The sequence below is a fragment of the Branchiostoma lanceolatum genome, chromosome 16 (genome assembly GCF_035083965.1).
Source record: "Branchiostoma lanceolatum isolate klBraLanc5 chromosome 16, klBraLanc5.hap2, whole genome shotgun sequence".
NCBI classification, from domain to species: Eukaryota; Metazoa; Chordata; class Leptocardii; order Amphioxiformes; family Branchiostomatidae; genus Branchiostoma; species Branchiostoma lanceolatum.
The window spans coordinates 5,029,725-5,051,110 of record NC_089737.1 but is presented as its reverse complement, the minus strand read 5'-3'; the positions used below and the strand labels follow the sequence as shown (position 1 = coordinate 5,051,110).

At 41.4% G+C, this 21,386-nt stretch overlaps 2 protein-coding genes across 2 annotated transcripts; both read left to right on the top strand.

Moving 5' to 3' along the window:
• The first annotated feature begins 561 nt into the window (after positions 1–561).
• Positions 562–2,506, top strand: LOC136422097 (uncharacterized). Its single transcript, XM_066409746.1, has 3 exons — positions 562–811; positions 1,420–1,452; positions 2,279–2,506. The coding sequence occupies exons 1-3, from the start codon at positions 596–598 to the stop codon at positions 2,504–2,506; spliced, it is 477 nt and encodes a 158-aa protein (XP_066265843.1). The 5' UTR covers positions 562–595.
• A 1,001-nt stretch (positions 2,507–3,507) lies between these two features.
• On the top strand, positions 3,508–19,954 carry LOC136421565 (tubulin--tyrosine ligase-like protein 12). Its single transcript, XM_066408984.1, has 14 exons — positions 3,508–3,668; positions 4,112–4,272; positions 5,781–5,942; positions 6,746–6,782; positions 7,260–7,419; positions 8,360–8,496; positions 9,728–9,927; positions 10,538–10,753; positions 11,384–11,495; positions 15,431–15,582; positions 16,584–16,668; positions 17,250–17,318; positions 18,242–18,380; positions 19,667–19,954. The coding sequence occupies exons 1-14, from the start codon at positions 3,519–3,521 to the stop codon at positions 19,816–19,818; spliced, it is 1,932 nt and encodes a 643-aa protein (XP_066265081.1). The 5' UTR covers positions 3,508–3,518; the 3' UTR covers positions 19,819–19,954.
• Positions 19,955–21,386: the final 1,432 nt, after the last annotated feature.

The window sequence follows — 21,386 nt, the reverse complement described above, 5'->3', positions numbered from 1 at the left end:
TGCTTGAATCCAGTTTGTTTTGTCAACGTCACCATGATTTGAAGCCTGAACGTTGGGCGAACATTATAGCGATCGAGTTCTGGAACTGCCTGTATGTATTACCCTTTCAACAATAGCAGAATTCAATGTTTGGTACAAAAGTACCAAAATCTCTGTATTCCATGACGCGATAGTCTTCAAACTTTTTGTGTACCTTCCTGGATGTGTGATAGTCATTCGACTGCTTTCGTCGGCTTATAGCGTCTACCGTTAGCGAAAATTTGTGCCCGAAGCTGGCCATGCATGTATATAGGAGCGGGTCCGTATTGGGGTACATGGATTTAGAAAAAGATTATTGTCGAAAAGACAGCTGAGGGAATTTAGCCCAAAGTTGGGTGCATTTGTAACCCGAAAAATATGATCTATCAGAAAATAATTCCCGCTTCTGGAGTGGAATGCTCCTTTAATTCCCTCTAAGCATGAACCAGAGATCCGAAACTGAATAAGTCATCTATGTCGAAATGTTGCATACTTTTTGAAATATTTTCTCATGTACACTAATTAGAGCGGCGCGGAGTCGAGAGCGGGGCATGGTAGCCTACCCTTTCAGGGCCTGATGACCGCCCAAGCCTTCAAAAAGACCGACCTGCGCTTCCAGAGCTCGGCGGTCATGGCTCTGCAGGAGGCAAGTGAGGCCTACCTGGTCGGTCTCTTTGAGGACACCAACCTGTGCGCCATCCACGCCAAGCGTGACACCATCACGGTCGACGACTTGCAGCTGGCTCTCTTTATACGTGGTGAAAATGTCGCGGTAATCAGCAAACTTGCACAGGTAACTCCGAAGCCTGGAGACCATACCATCGGGGCTCCCCGATATCTCTATGGCGCTGAGAGTGATCCCCGCCCGCCCAGACATATTAGTCCGCTCGGGGTGGGTTTACGGCCATTGATTAAATAAGGTGGCGGCGGAACTATCTATGGCAGCTAAAGTAGACAGGCTGCGAAATTCTATATGGCAGCTAAGTAGAAAGGCTGACAGAAAAGCAGACTGGGCCCAGTAAAACACCCCTAAGCCGACCCCTAGAGACTGGGACCAGGCTAATAACCCTGGCTCCTTTTAGCTAATTAGGGCCACTTCATCAAAATATCATGTTAGGCCTTGAACTCTGAAATATCGAATGCGCATATGCATCAATGTTTTTTCTTCCTTATCTTTTTCAATCAATGTTGTTATATTTCTGTCTGATGTATCATATTGGAAGGTTCAGAGCACAATGTGGTATATTTATATCTTACGTAAATGGATTTTGAACATGTTTTTGAACAGGTTTAAAAGTACATGAGTGATATAGAAAATATATTATAAATTTTGTCTAAAGAGGTCGATGATTGTCTGAAATGGATGTTATATCTTTGTATTCAAACCCTTTTTTTGTACAGGACAAGACCTTCAAGGATGACCCTTATCTGGAGGTATGTTCAAATTCTAGGATATTCAAAGTTCCTTTTTTCACAACCAGGAATCTCACCTGCTGACGTTTCGGTGTCTGTCAGACACCTTCTTCAGAGCTTCTGACTAGAGTACTGCTTATCACCGCAAAAGCGCCACCTACATCGGCTACTTATAGCGTTGAGAATCAGTACTCCAGTCAGAAGCTCTGAAGAAGGTGTTCGATAGACATCGAAGCGTTAGCGGGTGAGATTACCTGGTTGTGTAAAAAGAATCTCCTATATCCTATATTCTACGAACCTGATGAAATTATTTTCGGATGTTCAAATTCTGTTTACTGACGTCGACTTGCCAGGGATCCATTCGATATTACGTGAGATACACTGGTTAGGAAATGTAAGTTTGGAATGCAATTTTCAAGTTAGTTTGGATTTCCTCAAAGGAGACATTAGAGTAGCTTTGGAGCTGAATAAGCGATAGATATCTAGATTGTAGATACATTGCTCTACAATCATTCTAGATGCCAGTTGACTGTAGAGCAATGTTTCTTCTTATATTGCATAATAATCATCTCATTTTACACGCCAGTCAGGCCATATGATTTCTCTTTTAATCATCATCATCATCATATCGGGCAGCTTGCCCGGACTAGGGTTCTCTTTTAATAAGGACTATTAAATCAAATCCGCAGTACATGGAGTACTAATTACAGATCAATACAGCGTTTGTTATCTCAATGACCAAATTACAGCTATCTGTTTGTTTTGTTTGTATTGTTTTGTTGACGAATAGAGTTGTACAATGCTCTTCAGGAAGCCAATTTATGCTTTTGTGTGTTTCTGCCTGAAGCTTGAACTCAACCGTCTAGCCCGCCGAGGTGGCGTCAAGCGTATCTCCGGGCTCATCTACGAGGAGACCCGAGGCGTCCTCAAGGTCTTCCTGGAGAACGTCATCCGTGATGCCGTCACCTACACCGAGCACGCCAGGCGTAAGACCGCGGCCGTCACTGCCTTGGACGTTGTCTACGCTCTTAAACGCCAAGGTCGCACCGGCACCCCGTACGCTTTCAGTGACTAAAGGGATCGAGAAAAAGAAAGGTGAGTATCACAATGTTTCAAACATCTTTTTTTTAACTTCTTGTACAGAACCACCATTAAAGGTTTTTCTGATGTATGTTCCTATATCATATTTAAACAGATCAGCGATTAATTTTAGAATTGACAAAGAGACATTAATATTGCTTCATGATAACTGTAGGCATGTTTTGTTTCAATGTTTTCCCATGGACTAATGTTGTTGTTTTTTTCCTCTTTTTTTCAGGATCCTGAAGAGCCGCCATCTTCCCTGCCTCAGTGCTAACACTGCATCACGTGACAAGCTTCATCAACCAATCAGCGCGCAACATTACCGCTTGTACACCAAACTGCATCTCGTCCGTATATAATTTGATTGTATTTTAAACTCCGATATTTTCCGTTATCAACGTAATACTGGTAAACGACCTTTCTCTTTGTGTTTACACACGTGATCACCTTTATGTACTTATCCTGAATAGCTTACAGCTCAAAACTGTATAATTCATTGAATGTTACTTGGATAACGTGGACTTGCAGTTGATAATAAAGATGTGTGGCCTATATGTGTGTCGACTTGTCCTCTTGAATATTTGTTTCTTAATTCTTATCCGGAATTTGGACATCTGAAACACCTGTATACTCCCTTAGCTTCAGCCAAGTGTAGTCTTGTAGAAAAACAACAAATATATGGTAAATCTAGGGTAAAAGTAGGTGAAATTTGGTAAAATAAGGGAGAGGCCTGTCAGAAAGTGGGTACTGATTTGAAGAAGTATCTTAACCCCCCCCCCCCCTCAACACACACACATACAGACATATGTGGAGATTGCAGGGATATACAAAGCATGGTGCCTCTTCAAGCAGCTAGTGCATTGTGGTTGGTCAGATAGATTTATCTGCAAATAGAATACACATTATTTGGGCCATCGGGGCAAAAATGGTCACTAGACATGCAAACGGACAAATAACACAAATATCCCGATCATCAGGAATTAAACGGTCAAAGGTCAAACAACATGGCGGACCCCGAGCAGGCCGTAATCGTCCCTGCGGACCATCGTCAGATGGATTATTCGACTTTTCTGAAGCTGCACCGAGGGCAACTGGCTAATTCCGGAATACCCGATGTCTATTGGCCAAGTGTGCAAGAGAAGATCCGAGATGAAGTAAGTTTTAGAGTTCAAGTAGTGAGGGAAATGTAGTAAAGGGGAGGGGGGCGGTGCTGCCAGAAGACTACATGTTAGGAAGACCACACTCGCTAAATACAGCAATATGCCACAGGAACCGATGAAAAACTACAGAATTACAGGTTTACATAGCAAAACCTTTGTTGGATCCGTTGGCATGTATGGTGGCCGCCATCTTGAATTGTGACGTCACAGGTATCAAATTGGGAGGGGTGTTTTTTGGGTCGCTAGCGTTATCTCTATTTTTAACAAATCGGCACACAACTATGATCACACATTCAACTCAAATAAAAAGAAAACATTCAATACCAATTCATATCTATAAAAAGACCCGTAATCGCTAAACTTACATAGCAAACCTGAAGTATATGTAGCACAAATACTTTAACTTTAGTATTTATTTTCTTTTCCACCAAAACTAGGTTTACGATGCGGGGCGATGTTTTGGCATGATGCAAGTTGAGTCAGATACTGATGATGAGGAAGAGGGGGATGGGGACAGTAACAACCCCTCCCCTGGGGAGCACAGGTGGTGTGTCGTCGTCACTAGTGAGAATGGAGTGGACAGCAGGGATTCAAGCAGGTATTTGCAGTATCATGTCTTGGTACAAGCGCTAGCGTTACACTTGGTTGGTTGATTCCATGACAACTCGGCCCCTGGGACAACTCGGCCCCTAGCTATTCAGGACAACTCGGCACCAAGCTCAGGACAACTCGGCACCTATTACTCAGTGCATGATAAGTGTATTTGGGGCTCGAAGAATGACAATTCTACCGATCTCGGATCTGACTGGCTGATAAGTGGAATAAGAATTTTAAGAAACAAAACTTAGTCCCTACATAAGCATTTCCATAAGTCTCAAACTTTACAAGACCGTCAAAAGCATGTTGCGGGCCGGCGCGGCGACGCCATTTTGTTTGTTATTTTTGACGCTCTTTCACAAACTCGCTACGCTTATATTCTGTTATGAAAGTGCTTATAACTTATTGCCGATAAAACTAAATGTATAGCAGTTCATTATGTTTTGTTGGACATAGATTTTAACAGTTTGTAGGTTTTCAAAACGCGTCGAGACAACCGAGATGATAAAACTTCCTTATTGATATTCAAACTATCAAAGTGTTCCGGGGAAATGACCTGCAGAGTTTCACAATTTCCTTTTTTTTTTTAAACGAAATGTTTGGCAGTTTAACATGTTTTATTCCTCACATAGATTTTAAAAAGTTCCTGTTCTGTTTGCTGATCTATGTCAGTTTTCGGGCTCGGTGCCGAGTTGTCCTGAGCTAGGGGCCGAATTGTCCCAAATGGCTAGGGGCCGAGTTGTCCCAGGGGCCGAGTTGTCCTGATACCGTTAGCTGGTATGGTAGAAGTCCCTTCAGCACATAAACATTAAAATTGCAACTTCCACTCCCAGCCAGATGCTTGTAACACTACTACATAAGACAATACCTAGCTCCTATGATACGGTGTTGCGACACCCCTAGATATGTCCCAGTGCCCCTATGTTTCAAACTTCTGTCACCCCTACATGTACATGTATGTTCCCACACACCTTTGTTATGGTTAGGGTTAAGGGATGTCAGAACATAGAGATGTAACCCCTTTAATAAGTTTAATGATGATGCATATGTACAAGTGTAATTTCATAGTATTTTATCTGTCAAAGTGGCCATCCCCTGAGTTGGGCTTTACCTGATTAGTGCCGGTCCAGTACCGGTCCACCAGGGTCAGGTATTTTGGACTGTACCTAATTGATTGTACCCGGTACTGTATTGGTACAGTGTACCGGTACACAGCTCTACTTTGTATGTACAGCATAATGTAACCACCTGCGTTAAAGGGACAGTTATACTGGCTGTACAGAATCTGATACAGAACTGATACAGAATTAAATTACAGAAAAATCAACCATTGCTTACTTCAATACTTGTAGTTGTACTCATGCACACTTCCTGTCCTCAGTATCTTCCTGGTTGACCATGCAATTCACACAATGGAATGACTTTTCACAGTAGTTTTAAGTTTACGGTAAAGAGATCCCCGTGAAAACTGCAAACATAAAACCGCCGCACACATTTCTGCATTTACAGTATCTTCCTGATCGACCATGCGTGGACATTCCAGTACGGGTACGCACGACTGCAGCTGAGGCAGGTCCCGGGGCTTCTGGGTAGGATGGCCGCCCTGATGGACATCTCCGATGAGGCGTCTGAAGAAGAGATGACAGAGAGGGTTCTGGACGAGATGTGGAGGTTTGTTTGTTTGTTTGTTTACTTGTTTGGGAACTTCTGAGTAGAAGTAGAATGGCAATGGTATGATAGACATGTGTGGAGTTACCATGAATAATACAGTAATTCACTTTAAGTTCACGGTAGCAAAATTTCACGACGTACGAAAAATTGACATTTTCACTTAACTTTAACTTCACGGTGGTAGCAAGTGATTTACAGAAAGGATGTGTGAAGGAATCATAGATAGGTTTTTCACGGTGATGATAAGTTCACGGTCCAGAGGTGACAGTGAAAACAGTGAACTTAAAGTTACAGTGAAAGAAACAAGAATTACAGTAAAAATCTGATTTCAAAGGCAAACATATCTCTCTCTCTCTCTCTCTCTCTCTCTCTCCTCTCTCTCTCTCTCTCTCTCTCTCTCTCTCTCTCTCTCTCTCTCTCTCTCTCTCTCTCTCTCCAATTTAACGTCTTTTATTCCCCATCATATGGGGGTTGGACGTGCTTGCACATGAATGGGGGAGCCACAGAACTCCTCTGCAAGTGCAAGTTTTTGGAGCAGTAGAGTTTTTACGGCTGGATGCCCTTCCTAACGCCAACCCAAACCCTACTGCTTGGCTTAGGACTTGGGAAATATGTGTTAAGTGCCTTTCCCAAGGGCACGACGTCTGGGTGCATGTCCAGACATGTCTGGTTACTCCACTAGGGATTGAACCTGGGTCTCATTGGTTCAAAACCAGATGCTCTGCCACACAAAGATGCTCTCTCTCTCTATCTCTGATATCCATTCAAGCATGCTCTGTTGATTCTTTTTTCTTCTTTTCTAGGTTTACCTGGCATTACAAGTTGGATTTTCAGGGAGCTGTAGGTATATTTTTTTCTTGCAAAATGGAGTCTGGTCATCATTATAGGTTTGTCTTAATACTACAATCTGTAACACAAGTGAATCACATGCCATCAATATGTTTCAGAGTTTATTCTTTGTTTTTCTGTGTAAAACTATTGACTGGGGGTGTCCCTGTGGTGTAGTGGTCTGCGCATCTGTTACTTACCACATCTGGTTCTGATTACTTGGAACCAGAAGGCCCGAGTTCAACTCCCGGGTAGGACACCTCTGGACAAGAGGCGCATTGAGTCATACAAAAGACTATATAAAAATGGTACATACTTCTGAAACAGTTAAACACACTCCACTGCCAGTGGACTAGCCCCCTGCTGCAGTGATTGCACCACAGTGTGGCCCAGGGCTATGAAACGGGGACGGGCACCACCCTATACACCTTATGATGTGGGAGGATTTTAACTTAACAACTATTGACTGTTTGCATGTACCAACATTAGACTGCCGATGACAAGATAGCGTTCTGGTACGTGAACGATGAGTTTGGGTCCAGGGTCCAGCACTCCGATGAGCCGACGTGCAGGATGGTGCCATTTTACTACGTCCCCACCAAAACCTCCTACACTCTCATGTGGCTGCTACAAGACCTGGACTGTGGAGGTATGTGTTTTACATGTTAACCCTCTGTGTATGGAGCCTTTTGTACCAAAACTTTGTTGGATACAGGGTAAGGTAGCAGGGAGAAGGTTAAAGGCATCCAGAGCATTTTATGAGGCTTGAAACTTGAATGAAAAAAGCTTTAATTTCTAGTCATTCCTACATAGTAAGTTTCAATAACACTATACCATTACATATCGACATTTAATGAGGAATGATACAATGTCGTTGTGTGGTGAGAACTAATAGAATATCCAAGCCTTAATGGACTGATCCTGACTGTCCATCACAATTACCGGTAGCGGCTCGACCAATGAGAGAGTGACTGCATGTCCGTCAAATATTTGCTTTTTTATGTTATAGATTTGCATTTCCACGTTTTGACCGAGGTGGGCGAGGCTATGGTATCTAAAGTATTACCACTAGGCGCGTGAAACTAAAATATTACCATGTACCTTATTTTTGTGCCGCTTTGGAGAACTTTTGATAAGAAATCCTACGCGCAAACAGTGGCATTAAATGTCAATTTCATAAAGATTACAGCAACTAGAATATTTCCAGTTTTCAAGCCTCATAAGATACTCTGGGTATCTTTAAAGGGACAAATTTAACACCGGAAATCAAGAACATGGGCTCTCAAACAATAAGTGGGACTGAAAAGAATTTAAAGCTGGAGACAGCAATGGTCTGACTACAACCAGCAAACAGACTTACCTTGAACAGAGACGGGGGGCGACACAGGTTATCTGGCACGTATGACCCGCTACTACGGTCACGTGTTTCTGTTCACGTTCCAGAAGTAGACGGGTCCATTCCGTGAACAAGGTTGACAGAGTCAACCGAAAATGTGGGTAAGTCCCAACTTCTTTACAGTGTTGGATGAAAAGTTTAATCTTACTATTCATAGTTTAATAACAGCAAGCTTTGATTTTTTTCTCCTCAGATGAGGTGACCCGTGATTTTGCTGACGGACTGTCTGAGGAAACAGAGAGAAAATGCCGGCTACTTGCCTGGATTCCAGAGGACTTCACCCACATCTCACCAAATGAAGGAATCTCAGTAGATGACCAATTCTATTGGGTATGTTTTTTAGCACCCTCCTTAAAGCAGGACCCCTATCGCTCGATTCATCGTTGGCTCGCTCGCGTAGGGGCCCTGCTCTTCAGCGACGGTAGACACGGTTCTGGCACCATCTCAAAAGCGCAAAGAACACTGCGAAGCTATCAAACAATCAGGTTACGTCTCACATCGTTACTTTAGGTTCAGAACAAATTAACCGCCAAATAAGGATAGCTCATTAATTATTCATGAGCAACTGTCAGTAACGGCACCAGAACTGTCGCTAAAGAGCAGGGCTCCTACGCGAGCAAGCCAACGACAAATCGAGCGATAGAGGTCCTTTTTTTAGTTTAAAGTCTAATGACTGCTAAATGCAATGTTTGTGTTATCTGTTAATGTCTGTATATATTTATTTATTTTTTAGATAGGGACCCTGGGCCTGACACAAAGAATAAATGAATAAATAAATGATTTTGATTTAGTTTGCGGTAGAACATGTCAGTAAGAAGATATTTGAAATATGAAGCACTAAATCAAGTTACATTTACATGAAAGGGATCATGCCATACTTTTGCAGATGTAAGATTGGTATCACATGCTGGCTATTTCTTCTACAAATAACAAATTTGGGTGATATATGATAGAATGCAACATGAAATATTGCATGTGTATATCAAACCTGACATTCCACAGTAAAAACCTGATTTTTTTCTTGTCATGGAAATTTGTACAATGAACTCTGAAGCTTGAACAGATCAGATTACATATCTTTTGTTTGTTTGTTTGTTTGTTTGTTTGTTTGTTTGTTTGTACTGCCTCAAGGCGTAACACACCAGGTTTGTACTGAAGAGTACAAGCTGCATATCCGGACAGATTTATATGATCCACTCACACCGAGAAGCGCCCCTACTCTTTTCGATAAGTGTGGTGGGTTCTTTTACGTGCTCAAGGTGTGGATCTCCTCAAACACGGGACCTCCATATAACGTCCTATCCGAGGGACATTCCTAACCAAAGCTAGGTACTCATTTTCACCTGAGTTGAGTGAGGAAAGTCGTGTAAAGTGCCTTTCCCAAGGGCACAACGTCAACGGGACAAATCAGGGAACCTCGGATTTAGCTACTCGGATTCGAACCCGGTACCTCTGGGTTCTGGGGCCAAACATCCTGCCACTGTGCTACCGCCACTTTGTGTTGGAGCAGAAAATATTTTGTCAGAAAACAAACATGTTAATATGCACTTTGTCAATACAGACTCGACTAAAAGGATGCAGGGAAACTTTACCAGTACCAGATACCACCGGGAATCCACTAGCCAATAGGGAAGGGCCTTACAGAGTGTACACAGACATCCAGGTGATCAGAGACAACCTGACTGATTCGCGGTTTCAAATCGTGGAGGAGGAAAGCCAAGCAGATATCATGTGGACACAGAATCATCTCAGGGACTTCAAGTAGGATTTTTACACAATTAAACATTCTTTTCCTTTTTCAAGTCATAAAGGATAATGCTTATATTTGTGCCTGTGTGTTATATTTACAGGTTAAAGATAGAAAAAGTGTTTTAAATCTGTCAGCTTTGACTCATTCCAGTCACCATCTTCTTTCCGGTCTATAGACCAAATTGACAGTTCCAAAGCTGCAGTACTGTCATGGATAACTAGGTGGCGCTTCTGTCCCATACTGTCAATGATTTAAGATTATAAGAACATAACTTCCTGACATAAAGCAACATGTTTACTCACATTAATTATGTCACGTATCGTTACAATTTTCCCTCTACATAAATTGCACTTAGATGCAAACTTATCCACATTTCTGATGCAGATACTGTAAATGCAGAAATGTTTTGGGGTTGTTTTATGTTCACGGTTTTTGCGGTAGCCTCAAAATTTTTGCCCTCCCACCCCCTTGTCTACTATTGTCTTAAATGCGATCTTAAACCATTTTTTCCCACCCGCGAAATAAAACCACACAAACTTAAATGCATTTTACAGTACTTGTTTCTATTTCTAGCTGCAATTCATGCATACTTAGTCTATTCTTTTACATGCAAATTTCCAGGACCCTCAGTGAAGAGCGTCCTGATGTCTACATCAACCAGTTTCCCTGTGAGGGTATCCTGACTGTCAAAGACTGCCTGGCTTACATTGGTCAAAGAGCAGTGACCAATCAGGATCCAGAAGCTCTGGAGAATGGTCCAAAATGGCTGCCAACGACCTTTAACCTTGCCTGGGCACTGCCCAAGTTTGTGTCCACTTTTCAACAAAGGGAAGAAAGGTATTGTTTCACATCATTTTAGATTAGTGAAATTTAAAAACTCATGAACACACAGTAAAGTCAAGGAATTATGATACTTTATGATCTGTTACAATGAACCAGAAACGTGATTTATGTTTTGCTAGTCTTTCAGCTTAATCTGAATGAAAATCATTGTTCACTGGTGCATATCTATGAAGAATTAGCCTGGAATCCAGCCTTTTTAGTTTTCTTGGTCACTTCTCAATCTGTAGCCAAAAACAAGTGTGGGAAATAGAGCTAAAAAGCTGGCAGTGACACCCAGGCTGAAGACGAATCATCAACCAGTGGGGCTTATTTTGTATCTGGTACAGGATGAGGAATTCTGCCAGCACAGTTACCATAAACTTTTTTTGGGTCATTGTCTTGGTAACATTAAAAAAAATATACCCAAAAATTGAAATGATATAAAAGCCCCTATTTCTCTTGTCTGGTTTTCCATCTTTTTGTCAGGATTGCCAATTTACTATACATGCATCAGTCATACGTCCAACCGACCATATTGTTGGGAGCAACCACCTGTCCTCAGCAACCACTTTTGCTCAGTCCCTTGAGTGGTAATGCTTTGGACAGGTTTGACTGTTCGATCATTAACATTTTCCTCCTGTGTAGGGGACTGGACAACCACTGGATCCTGAAGCCGTGGAACCTGGCGCGGGGTCTGGACACTCAAGTCACCGACAAACTACATCACATCGTCAGACTGTCGGAGACTTCACCCAAGGTTTGGAATTATCTTAGGAGTAATCAGACGGAGCAGATATAACCTCCAATAACATTAATCCACCGGGTTACATAAATCCGTCACTTTGAAAAACAGTGTGTTTGAGATATCTCTACTTCAGCACCCCCAGGTATGCACAGTTTGGATATACAGGAATGCATTATACATGTGCTGGGGGATGATTAACATAGTGAGATGCTTATTATGCAAAACAGGAGCTAATGTGTATATTTGATGACATCATATAACGTTAAATCCACTGCTATTCCAAAATCTATCCAGTTGCTTGAGTAACTGTTTTATTGCGTAGCTTAGATCATGTTGGGTTGGAGATCCATTGGCTGGATGTAAAAAAAATGTATCTTTTCTGCATGGGTGGTGGGATTATGTGTACCCTTGTGGAATTATGTTTGTAGACGTTAATTTCTTCTTTTGTGTTGTATCAAGAAAAGTAGTTCTAATGTATTATGCAGTTTGTGTCATATTTTGAATCTGTGTTCATATATAGGAAGACTTTGCAAGTAGTTCCGGTCATGTTACTGCATGTACATGTGTTGTATGCTATTATTTTTGAAAAGTGTGGTTGGATCTTTAACATGCTCAAGGGTTTGCTTACCTCATACATGAGTTAAAGTTAAAGATCTTCCCGCACCAGACGGCGCCCATCTCCGTTTCAGTAGCCCTTGGGCCACACAACTTTGTGCAAGACTAGTCACTACAGCAGGGGGCTAGTCCACTGGTTGTGATGTGTGTTTAACTGCCATACTCTTTCCCAAATGCTGAGTGCTAAGCAGAGAAAGCAGTATGTACCATTTTTAGAGTCTTTGGTATGACCCAGCCGGGGTTCAAACTCACGACCTACCGTATGCTAGGCGAACACTCTACCCAGTAGGCCATTGCACCGGTTCAAACATGAAGCCTTTGGCTTTATGTCCCATCCGAGAGCACACCCCTAATGGAAGCTAGGTACTCATTTTCAACTTTCACTTGAGTTAAGTGTGGAAATGGTTTAAAGTTCCTTTCCCAAGTGCACATCATTGCAGCCTACACGGGATTTAAACCCAGAACCTTTAGATTCAATTTAAAGGAGTTATTTTCCAATGGATGGTAATTTTAGGAAGTAGAAATGAATATTTTTTTACAGCATACGATAAAGTACCCACTAGTCCCGTGCACATCCAAAAGCATTCAGTATTCTACCAAATTCCCCAGGTGACCCTCAGCCTATGTGTTTTTTACAATGTGCCTGACAATGCCTGACAAAAGTTAGATTACAAAAAGAATGTCAGGGTGGTTAAGAAAAACCCGTCTTGCTATATGTTCTTTTATATCTTATTAACAATTGGCCTTCTTATTGTGCTTAACCACCCTCATTTACACCGAAAATATCCACATTCAAAAATGTATGTTTACGCATAGGGAATACACTGGTAGGGTCTGCTGGGGTTTAGTGAGTATCATATTGTTTTAAAAAACACCTTGTGTAATTCACCACAAGCGGAATTCTGTACAAAGCCAGCTGATTATATATTGATTGATACATAATCTAGTGGAAAATAACACCGCCTTCTGGAGTTTAGGACTCCTTTAAGTTGTTGTGATATCTCTAAAAATTAATGGTGAATGTTTCTCCAATCACCATTACACTAGCAGGGTGCGAAATACCCGGTTGCGCACTTGCGCAGCGCAACAATATTTCGGTAGGCGCAACTTATCCCTTAACCCAGGTTGCGCGGTGCGCTACCTGAATTTTGGGCCGGAGAAATCGATTTTGCGGCAATTACTTGACGAAGTAGAAAACAAGAGTCCGTAGGACGCAATTCTCCGTGAAGTATTTATAGTATGTACAAGTATTGACCCACACAAATTGCATCTCTGCACACTGTCCAAGTAGTGTTTTAGAGCAAGTAAAGAGAAAGTGTTTGTTTATACAAGAGTGGTCAACCTGCTGAAAAGTATGTTTTTACAGCATGGCACAGATGGGACCTAGAAATTCCGGGAAAAGTCACAAAGTTAGATCTAGATGGCCCCTTTTCAATTATCAACGAACCATTCTTATTCAGCCTTACAACTAAGATGTTCCAGAAATCACAAATATGCAGTCAATCCTCTTTCCACAATTTATTGCAGGCCGGCCTGATCTATAGCTATCAAGAAATTTGCAATAAAAAAGGCTAATTTATATTATCGTAACATTTCAAGAAGGTCAAAGGTCACAGGATCTAACCACCCGGAAGTGACACTGGCGCGCGCACTTTTCTGAGAGATATTTGTCAACAATCTTTCATCCCCTGCGTAAACTTTTTACATTGTCACAGCCTCCGTATTATAAACTACAAGTGTGGTAAGTTTGAAGGTCCAGAGATTTCCCATTTTCACACTCAGTGTGCGTAAAAGTACATCGTCCGTCCCGTGCGCACATACTGTACGCGAGTTGCGAGTGGACACGGTGCACGGCATACTTAATACACAGACTGAAGCTCACTCGGCACATGTTCGCAGCGAAAACTCACAATTCCGGTTGTCGCATTGGTATGTAACTTGGTATATCGTTTGCTAGGTTGCGTGTGGTGATGCACGTTGTCTATTTTTTAATGTAACGGTGACTATACGATCACAGCAAGTAAGGAAGATTTATACCCCGTATCTGCCTGAAGTATTCCAGTCATGCATAACGGATTATAGCATGGTCCCTATGGCAGGGCAGTGGGACATAGCATTAAACGTAGGGGTGCAATTACAGTATTGCATTTACGATGAAAGTAGTTAAGGTGTAACTAAGACATCGTGCATCACCACGCCCAACCAGGCACACTATATGCCAAGTTACACACCAATGCGACGACGGGATCGTGAGTTATAGCTGCGAACGCGCAAGCAAAAGCAATCCCAATACCCCAGAAGGAGGTCACACCTCCTTCCCGGAGTAATAATTGGACCAAGGAAGCTCACACACCCGTGTGGTGTGCACACACACTCGCTCTCAGTCTCGTAAATTTTCAAACCAAACATATAAATCGACCCCCAACTAAACAAGTTAATAAAGTTACCGATACTTTTTCACTCGTTTGCATCCATAGTCAACCTGTTTTATTGTGCCTGAAACGCAAAATTCGTCGGAAAGAGAGCGCGGCTTAGCGCTCGGCTCTTGGCCGCCATGTTGAATTCATCGACTCTCGCTGGATATCGCGTGATTGCGCGAGAGTAATGACGTGTAATCTGCAGTACCAGCAACAACTGGTAGAGGGCAGTGTTTGAGTTGCTGTGTATTTCTATGGGCGAAATGTTGCTAGTGCTTTTTTGGGGGCAAAATTAAAAATTGCAGAAGTGGAGATGGAGCCACTTTACTAATAATAAGCTGGGATTTTGAAAATCTTTACTTGGCAACAATGATCATAGAATAAACAAAGTTGTTAAAATGTTGTGACAGTGAGATAAAAACTGGACAATGACATAGACTATTGTATTTATCTTATGATTATCATACATGTATATCATTAATAACTCACCTGTGAATTTTTCAATAAAAAATATAGGTAATTTTATTCCGGGGGTACTTTTATTAGATTTTGAAAATATGCCCAGTAGCAACTTTTATGTGAGGGATGAGAATAATGTACAGGTACAAGTCCTATTGCAGTGTAACTATTGCAGTGTAACTCTTCCTAGAGCAGAAAAAACAAAAAGTCTATGGGGGTTGAAAAAAGGATTTATTTGTACTAAAAAAAATAGCCGTGTTACACATGAATTGTATAAGTTTGTTTGTTGTGGGTTGTGGTGTTTTATTGTAATACTATGTACTTACAAAATATAATTTCAAGAAATCAGTGAATTTTAGGTGGGGCAACCTGAAATTCTGACGGGCAACCTAGCTTTCTACCCAGGTTGCACACCGTGCAACCTGGCTCAAAAAAGTATTTCGCACCCTGCACTAGGTAGCGTGTAAGTATCTTGAGGACCCAGTCCTGTACTACAGAGAAGACGTCGGTCAAGTCAAGATGGACATTCGCTACATCGTCATGCTTCAGTCAGTCAAACCACTCAAGCTGTTCGCCTACAAGGTGTTCTGGCTTCGGTTCGCCAACAAGTGAGTACAGCTGTGCTTGTACATGTACTAGTAGTTTAACAATGCCCTTAATGAATACTATTGTCCTTAAGGTCTCATTCGTGAGTTTTTTCGGCCCATAGGCTTACATGCTATAATACGTGTTTTATATGGGCTTGTTCGTAATGAAGCTATAGGAAATGCACCAATGTCATTCTTTCTATGTTGTAACTTGACAATATTTGACCTAGATCATGCAAAAAAATTGCAGACATCTTCACTACATCAAATCTCTGTTTATAGCAATTACAAACGGTACTTAGCTACACCCCCAAAAAAGGCATTTTCTAGCTGTAAGCACTCAACCGCATCACCCGAAATGAAAGGCTGTGGACGTCCGACTTGACCGGCTAATTTCTTCAGTTACAAACAAGCTTTCATCAGTTTGACGCTTGAGATCAGTCGGGCTGGCTAAAAGGGAATTTTCCACCGATATGAACACACGTTCATGCAGCCGTTAATTTTTTGGTGTACGCACTCTTTGAGAGTCTACACGCGGAGTAACTCAGGAATGAGACCTTATATATATACAATGCCCTTAATGAATACTTTTGTCCTTATACATGTATAATGTTCTTGTATAAACCTGGGTACAAACTGTGATCTGGCAGGGTCACATATTCTACTGGAAGAGATCCTATCAACTGAGACTCTGGTCAGTATGCTAGGAATGTGTTAGAGTAGTCTCAGATTTTTACATGTATCTACCCTAAATTTTAAGTCAACCCATTGATCTAATTGACTTGAATCCAAGTTGAAAAGTTCTGACCGTCTTTTAAGGAAATATGTTTATATTTACAGACTCCTATCATCAGAATCTCTACCCAAGGACCCATATTTATAAAATCATCATAATTCATGTTTCTGATTCAATTTTCATCATCATCCACTTTCAGAGATGACTAATATCCGGTACATACATAACATGTATACTAGTAATGAATCAGTTTCAACAAAATGTAAATATTCCGCTTTCTTTCCAGACCTTTCTCACTGGACCATCTGGATGAGTATGAAAAACACTTCACAGTGATGAACTACACAGAGGGAGGTACCAAGTTACATCAGGTAAGTGTAGTTTTGATTCTTAAGCAGCTGTACCCATTCTCCTACACGGAGCCTTGCCTATGGCCTTTACAATTTACTTTGGAGAGGCTCTGCTAAACTGGGTCGAGGTTTACACTTTTGCGGGAATAGCCTCAAATTTAAACCAGCTTTCTGATAGGCTGACAGCTGGTTGCTGACAGCTGATTTAAGAGACCATGACTACAAAATGGACACCTCAGCCCGGTTTAGCGGAGCCCCTCCAAGGTACATGTATATTGCTTAGGCCACGGGCGAGGCTCTGCATTTAAGAATGGTTGTGCCCAATACATGTATGTAGAGACAATTGCATACAATGCAGAATTGACCACCTCTACATGTACATGAGGATATTTTTTTTTTTGTGGTCCCTTCCATTATTTTCGCAAGGAACCAAACATTAAGAGTGCTGTCTATAGTAACCACATGTCTACAAGTCCCTTGAGTCTTCCTATATTTGACTGTAATTCTAGACTTCTGAGTTCTTAAAAAAGTGTCCTGGTGGGAGATGATATTCATTTGGACTGAATATTTATTTGACTTTGGTTTTCTTTCCCCCATCCCAGGTTCACTATAATGACTTCATTCCCATCTTTGAGAAACAGTATCCACACTTCCAATGGACAGATGTTGAGGTAATGTCTTTTTTCCTTTTCCCTTTGTTACTTTCCATTTCCTCTGCTTTATCTACCCTTTTCTTTCTGAGTGGTAAGAAGATCAAACTTAATTATGTGACAAGTTAGTGTATAATGTATGTATGATTGATAATGACTGACATCTTATTTACAATACGTACACAACAAGGATAATACTGTGCAACTAATATGTGATGAGAGTTGCCAAAAGCGTGTTCCTTACTTTTACTCATTCGCTTGTACTCTGTATTCTGTATTTACATGACTGTATATATAGCCGGTATAACCACCCTTCGGCATAACACACTAGCTTCGCAGGCACGTGGCGCGGCAGCAGCTGGTTACATTACACCGAGCGATCTGTCACACCTAACTCAAGATTATATTAAGTGGCGTCGCGGTGGCGCAGTGGCAGGGTGTTTGGCCCCAGAACCCAGAGATACCGGGTCCGAATCCGGGGTTCCCTGATTTGCCCCGTTGACGTTGTGCCCCTAGGAAAGGCACTTTACACGACTTTCCCCACTTTACTCAGGTGAAAATGTGTACCTAGCTTTGGTTAGGGACGTCCCTCGGATAGGACGTTAAATGGAGGTCCCTTGTTTGAGGAGAGCCACACCTTGAGCACGTTAAAGAACCCACCGCACTTATAGAAAAGAGTAGGGGTCCTTCCCGGTGTGAGTGGTTCAAAACCAACAGTCTTATGGCCGCACATGGGGCAATTGTCGTATTGAGCTCACCTGCGCGCCGAATGGCAGTCGCTACAGACCCTTGCGATTTAGCCCCGCCAAATGTGCGCTCCTCGTAATTCAGCCCCTGGCTGCGAAGAGAGAGTAGTCGACCTACCCAATAATAATGATAATATTTGGATTGTGAGCGAGAAAATCGAGAATCTTTTCACATGGCATTTCTTCTGTTTCCCGTAGTCGTCCATTTTTGGTGCCTTCAGAGAGCTGTTTGAGTCAGCAGTGAGCCGAGAGGCGCCTTACGGGATCGGACACTACCCCATGGCACGGTCTCTCTACGCCATCGATCTCATGCTGAAATGGGACAAAAATGAACAAGGTAAGGGAAACACCAATTTAATTTCTCGGTTAACGGATTTTTTTTTTAATTTTAGCACAAGCTTAAAACAGAAAGGCGGGGTGAAAACTTGCACCTGACCCTGTTCACTCCCTGAAACTGTGTGCACCAAAGTACAAACTTTCCTCTGAGATTCTGTTTTCATGTTGATTTTTCAATGTAGCATTTTTCAAAAGTTCCATTAACTATGCAAGAAATTAAATTGGTGTGGCCTAAGGGAAACACAAGGGTAGAGAGAGGAGCTACATGTGTACTGTAAATGCATTCAAGTTTGCGTGGTTTTAATTTCACTGTAGGGAGAAAATTGAGTGTTCGAGGTGGTTTTAAGTTTGCATTTGAGAGAATAGTAGCCAAGGGGATAGGAGGTCCAAAAAATGTGGAGTGGCTTTAAGTTCGCAGCAATGAACTTAGCGCAAAAACCATGAACATAAAACCACCGTGAACATTTCTGCATTCACAGTATTTGGCACAGAGAATAGAAGTTAGAACAGAATCAAACAGGCTTGTTACCAGAGTGTATTTTTCCCTGTATAAATGAAAATAGATAAATGAATAAAAGTCAAGAATGTTAAAATGTTCAATCACCTACCTTGTGTTGAATTAATAGAACATAGCAGAAGATAGATGTGCATTAACCTTAACACTATTAGGTCCTTTTCTATGCACCAATACTTTGTCTGTTACACAATGAATTAGCAGGAAATGTATATCCAATCAAGGGAATTGGGTCCTTTAGGAATATGATATGACAATTTCGATAGACAAAGCTGTGTCATTTTGTACATGTAGCTCTGCCATTTGTAAAGACCCTGGCTTGTATACTTAGTAGTTAAGTTCACATACATGTAGAATGTGGAGGATTTTAAAGCAACACATTTCATGCATCTCAATCTAACTCTCTATGTCTCCAATTTTACGTCTTTTATTCCCCATGATATGGGGGTTGGACGTGCCATCACATGGATGGGGGAGCCCCAGAACTCCTTTAAGTTAGCAAGTGCAAGCCTTTTTTGTAGCAAGAGTTTTTACGGCTGGATGCCCTTCCTAACGCCAACCCAAACCCTACTGTAGGGCTTAGGACATGGGAAATGGGTGTTAAGTGCCTTTCCCAAGGGCACAACGTCTGGGTGCATGTCCGGTCTGGCTACACCACTGGGGATTGAACCTGGGTCTCATTGGTTCATAGCCGGATGCTATGCCACTAAGCCACACAGACGCCACCTAATGCAACTAAAAGAAATAGATGACATGATTTTTGTCCATTTCAGGAGAGAAGACCATGCAGCCTGTGTTACTGGAAGTCAACTTCTGCCCAGACTGTGATCGGGCCTGCAAGTACCACCCCAACTTCTTCAACGATATCTTCTCCGCTCTCTTCCTGGACGACTTATCCGACAGACCTGTGGCAGTCATCTCTTAATGCCCTGCTATTTGCATGTAGACCATTGCATATAGACCAATTTGTATGACCATATTTTGTGTTATACACGCTATTTGCATATAGACCTTAGGCCACACCATTTTAATTTCTTGGTAAACGGAATTTTAAAAAAAATGCTAGAGTCTGTACTTTAATTGGTGCACACAGTTTCAGGGAGTGAACAGGGTCAGGTGCAGGTTTTCACCCCAGCCTTCTGTTTTCATGATTTTTTTGGTGCTAAAATTTCTTTAAAAATCCAAGAAATTAAATTGGTGTGGCCTTATTTCCATATAGACGCTACTTTCATATGGACCCTATTTGCATATGGACCCTATTTGCATATAGAACCTAATAGCATAAAGATTCTTGGAAGGTTTGGGGTCCAAACCATGGCCAAGTAATACACCTTTCTCATGCAGCAAACATGATAGGATGAAAATGAGGCCATTTTGGCAATCATTTGACCAATCCTAAACTGTCAATCACAATTACCAGTTCAGCCAATGATTATATGATGATTAGAGAATCGACAAATGAGGAAGTGGCTGCATGTCCATCAAATATCTGCATTTCTATGTTTTATTTTGCATTTCTATGTTTTGACAGAGGAGGGCAGGGACTATGGGATCAGTCAACATGGCTCTAAATTCCTGCATCATTTCTGTGCATTACACTAGTTATGATATTGATAATTGGATATCATATTTTGAAACTAAGTATGATTTGGGAGGGAAACTAAATCTGAAAATTAGCTTTGTTTCTTTGCCTCATTGGCCTTGTCTTCATTCTATTATATCCACCCCATGAGAAGGGTGTATACCAAAGACTTTTATGAGGCTTGAAACTTGAATTAAAAAGTCCAATTTCTAGTCATTCCTACACATAGTAAGTTTCAATAACACCATACTGTTACATATCAACATTGATTAAAGGAGCAAAAATACGATGTCGTTGTGTGGTGAGAGAACTGATAGAAAATCAAAGCCCTAATAGACTTATCCTGACTGTCCATCACAATTAGTGGTTCGACCAATGAGAGAGTGACTGCATGTCCGTCAAATAATTGCATCTTTTGTTTTAATTTTACATATCTACGTTTTGACGGAGGTGGGTGGGGCTATGGTATCGGTCTATTTACACTAGGCACGTGAAACTAAAAGATTACCATGTAGCTTGATATTTTTGTGCCGCTTTTGATCACTTTTGATAAGAAATCCGCACGCAAATGTGGTTAACAGTGGCATTAAATGTCCATTTCATAAAGATACCAGCAACTAGAATATTTCCAGTTTTCAAGTCTCATTAATGCTCTGGGTGCCTTTAAAACAGAAACAAAAATTTGTTCTTTGCTTAGTATGTATGATATCTAAACACACCCCACTAACAATGGTCTAGTAGTAGCTGTGTTTGTTCATATAGATCCAAGGGCTATGGAAATGGAGATGGCACTGCCTATTTACAACAAAAGGTGCGGGAAGGATTTTAACTTACTAACTTAATTTGCATATGCATATGTATATCATGCATTTTTTCTTTATTCAATATACATGTACAATGTACGTGGATAA

Excerpts from the sequence above, each read along its gene's own strand:
- LOC136422097 (XM_066409746.1), top strand. The coding sequence starts at position 596 with ATGACCGCCCAAGCCTTCAAAAAGACCGACCTGCGCTTCCAGAGCTCG. Across the intron at positions 812-1,419 it reads TAATCAGCAAACTTGCACAG|GACAAGACCTTCAAGGATGA; the intron begins GTAACTCCGAAG and ends TTTTTTGTACAG. Across the intron at positions 1,453-2,278 it reads AGGATGACCCTTATCTGGAG|CTTGAACTCAACCGTCTAGC; the intron begins GTATGTTCAAAT and ends TTCTGCCTGAAG.
- LOC136421565 (XM_066408984.1), top strand. The coding sequence starts at position 3,519 with ATGGCGGACCCCGAGCAGGCCGTAATCGTCCCTGCGGACCATCGTCAG. Across the intron at positions 3,669-4,111 it reads AAGAGAAGATCCGAGATGAA|GTTTACGATGCGGGGCGATG; the intron begins GTAAGTTTTAGA and ends CACCAAAACTAG. Across the intron at positions 11,496-15,430 it reads TGTCGGAGACTTCACCCAAG|GTAGCGTGTAAGTATCTTGA; the intron begins GTTTGGAATTAT and ends ACCCTGCACTAG.